The sequence below is a fragment of the Eurytemora carolleeae genome, unplaced genomic scaffold (assembly GCF_000591075.1).
Source record: "Eurytemora carolleeae unplaced genomic scaffold, Eaff_2.0 scaffold1128, whole genome shotgun sequence".
In the NCBI taxonomy this organism is placed as follows: domain Eukaryota; kingdom Metazoa; phylum Arthropoda; class Copepoda; order Calanoida; family Temoridae; genus Eurytemora; species Eurytemora carolleeae.
In genome coordinates, this window is record NW_019397995.1 from 101361 (window position 1) to 116301 (window position 14941).

The 14941-nt window shown below is 34.9% G+C and overlaps 1 protein-coding gene across 3 annotated transcripts in view; it reads left to right on the top strand.

Moving 5' to 3' along the window:
- Window positions 1-13023, top strand: part of LOC111716548 (uncharacterized) — a 34665-nt gene extending 21642 nt beyond the window's left edge. Inside the window, exons 3-9 of one of the 3 annotated variants that reach the window (XM_023492035.1) lie at window positions 1070-1116; window positions 1289-1339; window positions 2409-2481; window positions 2891-2948; window positions 12268-12315; window positions 12476-12581; window positions 12785-13023. In XM_023492035.1, coding sequence (XP_023347803.1) covers window positions 1070-1116; window positions 1289-1339; window positions 2409-2481; window positions 2891-2948; window positions 12268-12315; window positions 12476-12581; window positions 12785-12894 — 493 coding nt within the window. In that variant the 3' untranslated portion in view covers window positions 12895-13023. The other 2 variants (XM_023492036.1, XM_023492037.1) reach the window with 2 other exon arrangements.
- Window positions 13024-14941: the final 1918 nt, after the last annotated feature.

The window sequence follows — 14941 nt, forward strand, 5'->3', positions numbered from 1 at the left end:
CAATTAACATTAACATTTGTATGTTAATATTAACATCAATTAAATTTATTAAATCTTCAATGGTCTCATATAGAGCCTCTAATGGGTTGAGAGACAATTACCGGAATTCATATCAATGTCAATTTTCAAGTATTTACGCTCTTATGAAACAAAGCAAGATTTTTTTATAAGGAAAAATATAAACAAAATAGAAAATATAAACACTGTTCTTTTATAATTTAAAAATCATTACAGCATTTTGAAATTAAAATATTACAATTTTATATGTTCTTTTAACTAGAAATGTGGGAAACTGTTCGTTTAAAATGCTTGAAAATAAATCATCCATATTCTCTAATTCAACAGATAAAATGTGGAAACTTAAATTCTAGAAACAATTCAGAAGTTAATTTAGTCTTCATAAGATAATTTTTGTTTTCAGTGATTTATTTTGTAAGTTATGAAAGTGAGTTTTTTTTAAATTGTGGATTATACTCAAAAACGGGAAAGTGGGTTTTGTCTCGAAAACGCGAAAATGTTTCAAATTCAGGATATGTTCGAAAATGGAAAACCTAACATCTTCTTGTAAACGGTCAAGAGATTTAATATTAAAAGAACTCCTATTATAATTTTAATTTTAAAAAAAAGAGTTTAGAATTGGGAATTATTGTCCTTGTCATGTTAGATAAAATGTCGCTTATAGTTTTTTTTTACCGACTTTTACTCTGGATATGGGCCGGGATCCCAAAAAATTTGTGCCCATTTCTAACACTCAGTGTTAGAAATGGGCCAAGTGTTAGTTTTGGAACTAATATCCCTCGTAATGGAGTTCTTGTTCTTTAAAAGAAAAAATCTAAAAATGTAAATCAAAGAAAAGTGTTAGTTTTGGAACTAATATCCCTCGTAATGGAGTTCTTGTTCTTTAGAAGAAAAAATCTAAAAATGTAAATCAAAAAAAAAGTAAATACCGATACCAATGTGCAATTCTTTCTTTGTGCAAAAGGGTTTTTCAATCTAAGAATCAAAGTCACTGGTTTAAGATTCAAAATTTATTATTATAGTTAAACATTAAACTTGTTTGTGATTTAAGGTTTTCTGCAAGGGAGACTGCTGCTGTTAATGATTGGCTAAGTTTAGGTAATTTTTAATATTTCCCAAGTTTTAAACCTAAATTTATTAATGGATGGATTTAAATTGTTGGAAATTTATCAGTTTCCAATATATACAAGCAACAATTCAAACAGAGAGGATTTTTACATTTGCACCGGCAATGATTATAAGATAACGACTATAAAGCTGAATTATTTAGTTATTCTTGGAGTTTCTACAATCCTTAAGATCTACCAAACTATACCTCAAGGCAAAAAAATTCCTAGGGGTTTGACAAATTTAATGAATTTGATCTATAGAAGGTCTAGAGATGGTTCAAACATGTATCTTGAATCAGTAATTCAGGATTTCTCCGTCTCCTGTATACAGGTGGTAGTCATAGTTCAGCCACTGTATGAAGTTCAAACACAGTAAATAGTTCAGCCACAGTAGACAATAATTCAGCCACTGTAGGTAGTTCTGCCACAGTAGGTAGTTCAGCCACAGTAGGTAGTTCAGCCACAGCAGGTGTTTCAGGCACAGTGGTAGTTCAGACACAGTGGGTAATTCAGCCACAGTATGTTGTTTAGCCAGCCACTGTAGGTAGTTCAGCCACTGTAGGTAGTTTAGCCACAGTAAGTAGTTCAGCCACAGTAGGCTGTTCAGTCACTGTAGGTAGTTCAGCCACAGTAGCTTGTTCAGCCACAGTAGGTAGTTCAGCCACAGTAGGTAGTTCAGCCACAGTAGGTAGTTCAGCCATAGTAGCTTGTTCAGCCATAGTAGGTAGTTCAGCCACTGTAGATAGTTCAGCCATAGTAGATAGTTCAGCGACATTAGGTAGTTCAGCCACAGTAGGTAGTTCAGCCACTGTAGTTATTTTAGAAACCTAGCTCAAAATCATTAAATTTAGTCTCTGAATGCACAATAAATATCTAGGTCATTATTCATTCATATTCATATTTTTATTCAACCACAAAGCACGAGATAATACAAATAAAAAAATCACAATTTACTATATAGTTTAGACCCGCCTAACCACAGTAGGTTGTTTTAATTGGTTGGCCCACTATAAACGAATGAGAATTGCAATTAAAAACAATGTACTTTGTACAATTTAAACATAAGAATGATGATGAATCAGGAAAAAAGTAAGGATGAGGTGAGGGAGTATAAGGGAAAGGGAGGATACTTAATGTAAGGGTTGGAACAGAGGGTAACATATGTTATCAAAATCATAAAAATTATGGAAAATCTACAGTTTTTGTACATAAAAAAACTAGATACAATCATTAACATATCTACAATGAGGAAACTACATTTTCTTAAAGTTAAAACTTCAGGCCTACCATTCCACATTATGAGAGATCATCCTCATCATCGTAGATCAATCCTTGGGGGAATGTGGGGAGCAAGGTATGTATTTCAGACAAAGTTATATGGTAGTCTATGCTTTACAAATTAGGGGGGAATTTTAGATATTTGGGAATATAGGAACATTGGGTTTCCCCCTTATTGATACTTTATGCCCCCCCACACTTAAAAAATATATATTTTTCCACTTAAAATCATGAATTCATCAATTCTGTGTTCCGTTAAAGAGATGAGAAGGGAAGTCTATATTTTAACCTAAAATAAAACCTTTTGAAATGCCATTCTATCCATTGATTTCTAGTATCTAGTTTTTCGTGTAGTTCTCAGACCTTTTAGGGGTTTCCTATGGAATTTCTTACAAAAAGCAGAAATTTGCATGTCTTTAGATCATAAATAAACTTCAATATTTATCTACTAAAAATCTTTTTTAATCTGTGTAATTTTGCCCTAGGATGGATTTAGACAACCGTGAAAGATACAAGAATCTTTTTGAGACTTTGTTTGAAAAGGTAAATTCCAATTTTTTTTAAAATTCTAAATTAAATTGAAAAAAAACCTAAACTTGTATTTCCATGAATTTGGTTATCGAAAATAAACTCAAACTCTCCCTTTTAACCCTATAAAGGCTGGGGGTCTGAATTTATGTATGGCCTGGGGGGGCGTCCCAAGCCCCCCCCCCTCTGGAAAAAAGCCTTACAGAATAGGTAAAGGGTTGAAATGCATGTTCATAGACTAATTTTCAGCTTTTTTTAGATCAATAACTTTTATAGTTTAGGTACTAGGGAGTGTTGAAAAAATGCCAAAAATGAAAAAAATATTGTTTTTTGTTTAAAACAAATATCAAACGTGGCACATTCTTCTTTTTCCTCAAGGGCTTTTCAAAGATATAATTTTAAATCTCTAGTTTTAGTCAAAAAAAAAACTATGGGCATTTTAGGTTTTTTTTCGTACAGACTATAGACTTTTTTGCGCCCTGTACTTTTTTGGTTTGTTTAAGGTTTAAATTTATGTTTTTAAACTCCAAAAATACAAGACAGTTGCATAAATAGATATTTTTGATCTGTAGCTTTAGTTATTAAAATTTGAGGGCTATTTTAGATTTTTTTTTCAAAGACCAGACTCTTTGAAAAACCTTGTACCCTCCCCACCCCCCAGCCTGTTTAGGGTTATGCTGGGGTAGTTAAAAACCAGTATAGGCAGGGGGGGTCCATTTTGGAACCATGACCTCCTTGAAGACCTCTTTAACCATTCTCTCAACTCCTATGTGGGGTATTTTCTTGCAATGTATGTACATCACCAGAGAGTATAAGATCGGGGAGTTTATTAGTACAATAGGAAGATGACCTGCTAAAGTGTGAGTGTACAAAAACGGGACGGAGTCTAAATCTTTTTGCTTGAATGAATTATCATTTGTAATCCTTCCTATAAAGTAATAAATTCCGTTCCTAAATTTGTATTTTGACAACTGCTTGTTTGACAATGATGATCCTACAACCTTAGATTCAGCTCTAAAAAATTCATCCTGAGCCATATCCCAAAAATCTCTATGATCAAACTCCCTCCCCGATGTGCAGAGCCTGCAGGACATGTGGGATGATTGGTTATGGGTTGTGTGAATGATGAATTGTGTGAAAGATACAATGAAGCTCATGATCCTTAATGATCTCAACCATCCCTAAGATACTGGATCAACAAGTAAATTAAAATTACTCCTACCCTCAGCTTTCCTAAACTTCAATGGTTCTTGTCCTACGTGTATGGAGTGAATACCACTAATATTTGGATCAAATCTAAAGGGCTCAAGAAAACATTCCTAGGTTTAGTTTCCCATCTATATGAAAAAGTGGTACCGTTTTTGATCCAGTGGTTAATTCAATCATACTTCTTGCTGCTTGAACTCAAGAAAAAATAGAAGCCCTAACCTTAATATTAGTGTTGTGAATCCATGATAGTGCTATTGTTGAATCAGTTAGGTAAATTACTTCTCCCACTTTCGATCCTAATGATCTCTTGACTATGTATGCTAATTCTGTCATTAATACTATAGCACATAACTCATTTCTTAGTACTGTACCCTTCATTAACTTAGATTTATAGCAGAGCAAAGCTGTGGACCAAGATCCATCAATACATTTTTTACTCATATAAATCGCTGCTCCTCCTGCTCGTTTACTTGCGTCACTGAGACAGATCATCCTGAAGGGCTGTTGGATATTTATATTTTCAGGCAAAGGAAACCTTTTTGCAGAGAGTTCACCATAAGAGGTGAACTTTAATAAGGTTTTTTCAATTTCACTTGTGTTGCTGGGTCCAAAGTTTTATCCGATGGAATTGAGTTTAGCTAAGTCTTAGCTTTAGTTTGATAGGTTCCCATAGTCCAAGAGGATCAAAAATTTCAGCTATTTTAGAAATAATCATCCTTCTAGAAAGACTAACCTGGGATAAAAACTTATCAGCATCCTCCTGAGTGACTACCGGGTGAGGGTTGGGTTTTTTAATACCTTTCTTCTTTCGGTTCAAGCTTAGCTCTGAGACTCCAGGATATAATATATCCAATTCTGTGTTCCATTTATATCCTAATAGGTTAATAGTCTCTCCGTCAGAGCTAGCTTTAATATCTGGTTTTCTTCCGCTCAGTATCACATATTTCAAACTAAAACCTGCTGTTGAAAGGAGATCCTGGACCTTTGATATTTGCTCATCTCTGTCTTCCTCAGTATCTTCTCCTGATAAAATGTCCTCTACATACCTTTCTTTAGTGAGAGAATTCATTGCTGCAGGGAACTTATCCTTACCTTCCTCAGCCAATCTATCCAGAGCGTATCCTGCTTGGTTTCAGTACTTACCACTCATACCAAGCCCTTACCATTATATATATATCAGGTTGTACATCTGAATCCAAGGTATCATGATACAAGAATAATGAGTATGGAAAAGCTGATTCATGAAGGTGTATTTGATTATATAATTTGCTTACATCGCTAGAATTACTAAACCTTGTTCCTCTATTTCTTATACTTATATCCAAGATATTCCCTAGTTTGTTCTCTCCCTTGGGGAGAATGATATTCAAATGAGTTTGAGATGGATCTACTACCATTCTAACTGGAGTGCTAAGAGAATATTCCTTTGCAACTATGAACCACCGATAGAAATGCCGGAATTTAGAGGTTTTGATCATGTTTTGGGTTTCACTAGGTAAATCCTGCATTTTTATCATAAAACCTTTTTCTACTAGTTCTTTATGAGCTTTCTTCATTCCCTCTCTCTCTATACTAGGTTTCTTACACTGAGCTAAATATATTCTTTTTGCCTGCCTGTAATTGCTATCTGATCCATGTTTTTTACTTAGAAATTCTACAGGATCTTTAATAAATGGTAAAAAGGCAACTACTTTTTTAGAATGATAATCTAATGTAATACTATTTTCAATGTAGGACTGCTCTAAGGACTCTTGCAAAGAAATAGAAGTGAGTCTTGGGGATTTCATGCATTTAATTCATTTTGCACAACTATCACATCTGTATGTAACAAGATTGTCAGAATCAACTTCTCCGACTGGTTCTCTCATTCTAGCTATGGGAATGGATACATTATGAACTTCACAAAAGTGAGCTGCAGGTCCCTTCGTGTAGGGTTTTAAATTATCTTTTGGTTCGTGCATAAAATCCCCCCCCCCCCCTCCTCTATCTCTCCTCCCATTTCTAACAATGTGCTCTCTGAGATGGGTGTGGGATTAATAGATATATCAAACCTTTTATCAACTTGGATTAAAGGATACAGATCCTCAACCTGTCCTTGATAATTATGGGTTTTTCTCTCATATGAAAAATTGCATGAGATAAATCTTTACTCAAACTGGAGTTTACTCTAGAGAATGAAGAATGGGGACCCAAGTAAATTACTCTAGATCCAAAGATGTCTACAAAAGGACTCTTATAAACCCCTACTCCAGAAGGTAGGATAGTTATTAGTGTGGGATTAAGATGAATATTCTTGATACCTATCAAAATGTTAACCTCATCCCCTGCTGCATACTTTGGTTGTGGCTCCCCATTATAAGGATGACTCTTATTTGATCTATACTCCGCGTTTATCTCTGATAAATCATATCTCTCAAACTTTGAAGATACATTAGATATACCCTGACATTTAAGTTCATGGTATATTCCTGACTCCGTTGGTCCTAAATTGAATCTGAACTTACCCATCTCAGTGGTGATTGAAACCCAACCCCCCCCCCCAACAACAGTGAGTTTGGTGGGTTTCTTAGTTATGATTTGAAGGTTTTGCTTAATTGCTAAGTCTCCATTTACTAAATTAGTGTTTGCACCACTATCGTAAAAGGTCAAAACATCTTCGGTTCCAATTCTAAGGATTTGCATGAGATAAGCTGAGTGCTCTTTAATCTCAGAAACAGTATTGTCTAACCTTGTTGGTACACTGATGCCAGAATGAGTACTAATAGTAGGGGTCTCAATGCTTAACTCTGAAGGCTTTTCACAACAGCTACACTCAACCTTAACAGAACAAGGATCAAAGGAGAACACTTGTTGAGTAAAATTAACAGGATATCTGATACAATCATCCTCGAGATTCTCAGGGAACTTACCCATATGGGTCTCAAATGCATTCTTAATATCCTGGTACCGAGCTCTCATTAGACCGTGTCTTATCTTTCTGCAGTACATGATAATAAAAGGAGATAATCCCTTCTCTCTAGCATACTCAAGACAACCCTGACAAATAAGGACTTCTGGGACTGAGGATTCAAATGAGCACTTCCTATCCTTACAAGTGGATTTTGGTTTCAGACAACAGTAACATATCCTACCCTTGGGCGTTGCCTTCCATCTAACATGAGGATTCATGCTGAAGAATTCTTTACACTGAAACATTTCATGAGCGTGTCCTTTCAGGGGGCAAGGGTATGATGAACCTGGAGCAAACCAATTTTTAACTGGAGAGTATCCTGCAGTGTGTGAAGTCAAATCTCTCTGAAAGGGGGGGGGGGGGGGGGTTGACCTTGATTGACATTGAAAACCGTTCTAGATTTGGGTAATGGGGGGGAGTTCGACTTAGGATTGGATCCCTTGTAAGGTTCCAAAATATTGCGTTGAGCTTCACATAATTCTTTGAAAAAGGCAAATGTTCTAGCCCCCTGGGGATTTTTCCAATCTAATCTCTTCAACTCCATATGATGATTGAATGATTTTGAATCTTCGGCCAGGAGAATCTTAAACAAGGATGAAAGAGTGTTGCAAGAATATAGAATATTATCTAACTAATCTGTGTCTACATATGGTACTCTTGCTAATCTGTCAAGTCTAGCTATTCCTAATGTGATATCTGCATAGAACTTGTATCTTTGTTTGTCACTACCCTGAGCAGGTTTTGGCTTTGAAGCCAAACCTGAGATAATGTCAGAAACAATTGTATGAGGAGACCCATATTCCTTGAATAACCATGCTTTAAGTTTTTGGTAATCATCAGAAATATTGAGGGATTTAGCTTTTATATTTTCAGTTAGATGCCTGGAGAATACAAGCATAGCTCTTTGCTTATTTGAACCCCAAACCACTAAAGCAATCTCTAGATCTTCAAAGAATTCATAGATAGACTTATTTGCATTATTAGAGAAGATTACGACCCCACTAAGATCTCCCTTAACAGAGCAAGAAGCATGAGCTTCAGATGTGAAATAAATTTGTTCCACATTTATAATCCAATCATTTGGACTATCTAATAAGAATTTTGTCTGGGAATAATAATTTGAATCTATTTTATCATAAGAAATGTACTTCATTAATAGGTCATGGCAGTTTTTGGATTGAGCTGTGACTTTTTTCACATCAGATTTACATTTCTTGATGATGGCAAGATCATAAGATTCTGTTATTTTGGTTTCTATTAATTGATTCAACAGTTTGGCAGAACTATCAATTGCATTCTTGGTTAAGTCGCGCTCTTTCTCTTTCTTTTCTAAACTTACTCTGGGGGGGATCTCAGTTCTCAAGGAGAAGTTGAGGGGAGATTCAAGAGTTCTATCTAATTGATCCTTAACTTCTGTGACTACACATCTTATGTTCTCAATTACAATCTCATCTTGCTCATTCTTGTGTTTGATGGACTCTAATTCTTGTCTTAAATGTCTTAAATCTGCTCCGGGTATAGAATTATTGAGTATTTTCTTAACATTCTCTTTAATTTGACCCGTGACAGTCTCACTATCATAACTTGATTTGACAGAATCCATCGACATATTAATCTCCTTAACTTTCCTATAAATGTATATCTTTACATTCATGTCTATTCGATCCACTGTTCTTTCCTTATGATCTAATCTCTGTTCCCTATCAGAGCTAGAAGAGTTTAGTTCTATAATTTCCTGCTCTAAAGTGGATAAAAGTTTCTCTTGGTTTACTTGGAAAGAGGCTACATCTTGATATTTATCTTCTAATAACTTAATATGTCTTAAATTCTCATCCTTATTTTTCAGTAACGTGGATTCCCATTCCTTATTAACTACTATTTGGATTTCAGATGATAATGACGGGGGGGGGATGGTAGTACCTCGAAGGAGGGGGGGATGGCATGATGGGAATTAGGACTAATAGTCACTGAATTTTCTAGATCTATTGGATTTTCCAAATCTATCAGTTCCGTACTCTCAGGTTGGGTCCTAATGACCTCCAAAAGGGGGGGGGGGGAATTAACTGTGAGAGGGGGGGGATCTGATGAATGGTTGTCCATAAAGTTGGGACCACCAGAAAGGGATTGTATACCCTGGATGGGATTGGAATGCAAAAAGACTTCATCATTAGAACTAGTTAATTCTGTACTCTCGGTCAAGTTATCTGATTTCCTAATCGGTTGATCCTTCCTCCTATTTTCTTTCTCGGCTCTTTTTCTCAAAGATTCTATCCTAATTTGTAATTCGGCTAGTTGGTCTACTACTCCTCTGTCTACTAATCTTATTAAGGCTTCCTGTGAGACTCTAGCTATCCTTTTTTTAAATTTTAAAAATCCTTCATAAATAGTATCTAAACACAAGGATTCATTTTCAGTATTATCAGCAATCCAGTTCTCAATTTCATTAATCAGAATGTTGCATTCTTTTAAGGCCCTATCATGTTTTGCATTAAATCCACCCAATCTCTTAATTTGGAGTCGGGTACCCCCCACTGGGGTTTCTATGTATAAATCCTTGGGGGCCGAAGGATAATCCACTATTTTTATCTGAATCTGATTCAGAACAAGACCTTTTGCGGGAGCCTTCCCTGTTTCCCTCACTGATCCCCGCCATTAAATTCTCCCCTGGTATCGAGGAAAAATAAGTTTTGAATGTTTCGTAATAAAAGCCCCAAAAAGGCATAATCAAATCCAGTGATTTTCTACCTTGAAATCATCGTTGAAAAACGAGTCTTAGAATCTAGGTTGCTAATGACAGATAAGAACAGAAACAGTGCTTCTTATCATTTATTCTTCTCTCATAGCATCACAAATCTCAATTCAAAACTAGAGATATATATCATATGTATAGGAATATTTACAAGGTTTCATCAATAATCTAAAAGTACCAGCAAGACGCCTCAAACTCTAATACTGTCAAAACTAAAACACGTCTTGCTTGTACTAATTCAGGTTCCGAGAAAAACTATACCAATACTAAAATCATAATTTTTTATCCCCAAATGTTCACATTTGATCTAAAAAATACCTTAATTTGTCTCCGACCATATATAGGATAGGACACCACTTTTATCAGTCCGTTCTTCCAAACCTTCTCCTTATTCCTTGAGTCTGAAAAAACCTAGTACTCAATAACAAACTTCTTTTAGTAAAAATATAAACTTAAATCGTAAAAACTTGAAATATATGACAAAGTTCTTATACGAATCCTTACGGCACAAATATCAATCTAAGAATGATTCTAGTACTTTCTGCTGTACCAAAACTGATAAAGCCCGGAAGATGCTCTGAGTTTTTTCTAAACACATGCGTAGTAGATTTGGTTGGAACTGGAAACTGAGATCCGGTCCCTGGAATCAATAAAGTGATTCTAGTCCCTGGAATCACTTAACAAGGGTACCTGTGTCTAGGACAAGGAGTCTTTGCTTGAAAGTTTGGGAGCAGGAGTTGAAGACGAGAGCCACTTTTGACAATGTATGACTAAAGAAGTGCCTATCATAGGCATTTTCTAAGTATGAGCGCCAATGATTCAGTGGACGGGAGGAGAAATCCAGTATTGGCAGATTTTCTATGGTTGTTGATATAATTTTTACTTGGCTCTTTGAGATTTCATTCCACGACATCTGGGTTAGGCTTGGCTCTGCATAAAGTTTCTGCTTGTTCATGAGCTGAGTTACTGTCTCCTTGTCTACCACTTGTGCTCATTCGATTTTGGTCTTGTTAGTGAACAAATTCATCAGGGTTTTTTGAAAGAATTTTCTACATCTGGGAGCTGGTCCACTACTTCAACAAATTCTTCCACTTTCACAGCTACAGGGTCCTGGGAGGGTTGAAAAACTTTATCAACCAGCTGGAAAACCAATCCAGTCGCAAGCAGAAGTTGGACCCCTACCAAGTCTTGGATGGTATTGTTCATCCTGAAAATATATAGTTTTAGGGTTTTATAAACAAATAACGATATTTTCTGTTCATGTCTGTCCCTAACATTCTACAATTAAACCCCATGTTGGACGAAAAATTCTAGCGTTGGTCCTGTCATTAGCGGAGAAAATGTTTGAGCTAGATGAAAAAATGAATGAACGCTGTTATTAATTTAGTTGTTCTTAAATAAATGTTATTATACCTTAGAATAACTAAAAAAGGAGTTCACAATGCAATGGATTATCACAAATTGTTTCCAAACACAGGTGAACTTGGCTTCCTTTTTACAATGCTGCGTAACGTGCTAGCTCTCCGTAATAGTCGTCTTTTCATTGCGGTTAGGGTGGAACCGCAGTTTCCAGACAACTATATCGCAAAATACCCGGAATGAATAAATAAATATAAAGGCTTCCAATTGTTTTAACTTGTCACCATGTTGTATATGAAAGAATACAAAATAGGGAGATATATTTTCTCCAGTCTGAAGGACTAATCTGAATTTATTCAATCCCAGTATGAAACGATATACAGTAAAAATAATTTATTGAACAGTAAATTATAGAAAGAGGTTGATACTATACTAATGTTGAGGAGAAATGATGGTTAACCTCGAGTTTCCGACTCACAATCCGATCGTTTCTTGCATATACACATAAAATGAAGGTTCATCAACTGATCTCTGGGATCTCTACAAGTTGACCTGCTCCCTTCATCTCTGGAATCCCTAGTTCCTTGGTAATCCCAGGTGAATTAACCTGAGCTTTCTTTGGGCCTCATTTCGGCGTCGGTTCAACCAACTCTTCTCTTTATTTCCCGCCTAACTATTTATAACATTTACCAGGGGTAAATATTTTATCCTTGTAGCATCGTCATGAGATCATAAACCTCATCATTGCTACATTAAGCAAACGCCCCAACTCATGATTTACACTGGAACACTATTCCCATCAAAATTGTACAACTTATGGTCCAGGAGCTAGGATGTTTACTTATATTACCAAAAAAAATATGATAAACTAGTTTAAGTAATAAAATACATTTTGCAGGAAGATATATGGGTGTGGCTTAGGAAGAGCTATGGGTGAGCATGTTCCTGCAAGGCTAAGTTTGTGAGTAAATTGTAGATAGGAAGCTATATGGGTGTGGCTTACCTTCCCCCTATCTCTGTGCTTTCTGGAAGTTTATATAGCTCTAATAGACACAAATATATTGCAGACCTCGGACAGATGGCAGAAAGGATATGACCAAAGTTTACTTCATAAGGAACTATCTAAATCATATAATCTGATTTACTTTTTACCTTTTTTTCAGTTTATAAAGTAGTTTATCATTTGATTAAAAAGTACAAAAAATGCATCAATATTACCTAAGATTCACTTCAATATGTCAATTTAAAACTTAATTTATTGTGACTGATGATTAGTTTGTTTGGCCTGCTGTACAAAATGAAGCTTGCATACATGATTCTTATACCTGTAATCTCTTTCCAGCTCCACATAACAGACCTTGGCCCACACAGAGGAAAAATGGTAAATGGTGGATTGGCACTTTTTTCTTTAAGTTAACAGTTATGTCGACCTTCGCAATGTTTGGTTTTAAAAATTTTAAGCCAAATACATAAATCCTTGTTTATACTTTTATCTAAGTGACATTGTTACAAGAATGTGCCCTAAAGTTCTATGTAAGTAAGCTTTAAGAAATCAAATTTTGAACTCTAAATATTTTATTTTAGGGACTTCTAACTTTGTTGCTGCCAGCTTTAGAAATCAGCGACTGCAACCCTCACAGCATTGTCCGGAGCTCTGCAGGCCTAAAGATCATTTAGAGTGGAAAACTTGCTGATAGAATTTAATTCCTACATCACTTTAATTTTGTTTGGTATTTCCTGTTAAATCTGCACTTTAAACATAGAGTTTCACACTCTCCAACTTTTATTTTATGCATGTTCAAATATAGCTATTAAGAAAGCAATTTCATTATCAAAACCTTATTTACTTTCACTGGGAGCAAATTTAATGAATTTAAGCTACCTGGCTAACTACCTACTGCCAATTCAAATTTGAGCAACAAATAAAGACAGGATTTTAATCACAGATTCAGAAAGAATTTGAATTTCCGATTCAGGAGGGATTTTAATCACCTTTGTACTGGTAATAGGCAGTTAACATTCATTAAATTCACCCAGCTATCCAAATTGCGTAAGCATTGTAAACGCATAATATTTTGGCTCCAATTACACAATTATAATGCAAATTTGCGTAAGTCTAGATTTCAAAGTAATTTTTCTAAAGTAAATATTTTATAACCCAGCTTTAAGTAAAAATATCATGAATTTGTGGAGATGTGTATCTTTTTATTTAAGGTATACAAATTGCGTAAAAATACGCTCAATTTGCGTAATTGCCTAAAACTCTAAATCTAAATTATTTGTGAAATATTTAAAATTTCCGATACGGCATATATTGCATTTTCCAAAATAAATTGAAAAAATAAACTTTTTAAAAGAATTTAAATGGTCTTTGTTAGCATTAAAATTGCGTAAAAATTGCGCTCTTTTTACGCATATATTTTGAGGGTTTTAAATATTGAAGAATTGAGTGGCCTAGGTGTGTGTGCACTGCAGTGCAGAGTGCAGCAATGTATAATGTAATATTAAATAGAAAGCCGTGTGATTTGTAGATAAGAGTGGGAAGGGGGGGGGGTAATTGGGCAGAGAATTTAAAGTGCTACATAGCACACTGGTTTTTAGTACCAAATTTTACCGCTAGGTGTCTCTGTTTGTTTTACGTAAAATGTAAAAAAAGAAAAAGGTACAGATAACATTTTTTACTAAAAGTGTATCATTTAGAAGTCAAGATTTAGGTTTTAAATTATTTTTAATTTAAAAAAAAAAAACATTTTTATTAGGAAAATGCACTGAATTTTCTATCAGAAAAATTAAAATAACTTTTATTACTCCTTACTAATTACAAAGCTAGAAGCAGTAATCTCTATGTTAAATTGTATTCCCTGATGAATGGAATCAGGTTAGAGAGAGATACTTATACTGCATCCATCCATCCAACTGCAGGGATTGATGGCATATCTGCATGCATCAAATTTACTTAGATTTAGCATAATTTTTGGTGAAAGAGAGCTGACATTAAGAAAATAATAATGCGCATTTTCGACGTAAATTTGTATAATATTATTACGTAAATTTTACGTATACTAAAACCAATAAATTTGCGTAGCTAAGTGTGCGATTTTACGTCTTTCATGACGTAAAAAGAACCAAAATCTCTACGTAAAATTTACGTAGAAATGCAAAAAGTGACGTTTAATTTGCGCTCTTTTTGCGCAATTTGGCTGTCTGGGCAGTTCCTGCCTGGAGTGCTTCTCAAACCAACTTTTAATACTATATTATATCACTAAGATTAAAAAAAAAAGTTTTAAAAGATATTTATGCTGCCCCCACTTCATCTCTGTAAAACATAACTGAACGAAAGAGTAAAATTCTATTTCCATTTGACAGGTTTATTAAATGAGGAGGTCACACTGTAAGAAGAGCATTTTGCTCAGAGCGTGAAAAATAAAAAATTTTATTTCTATCAAAATAGTTTTTCGATAGAACGAAAAATCTTTTAGATAAATGTCTCAATAATTAAACAGTAGTGTTTGAGTGCTGCAATTAGTATTTTCTCTCTCTCTCTATTGGTCTCTGTCTATCTTTCTGTCTTTCTAACCGTCCGGCAGCCCGGTCCGGTGTACTGCTTGGAGAGAACTCGTACCTGGAGCTGACTCGTAAAGATAAAGACGACCTGCGTAGAACCTTAAAAATATCAGCCAATTTAATTTTTGCCGAAATATTGTTATTTTCCTTTGAAATGAGCCAAAATTTATCATACAG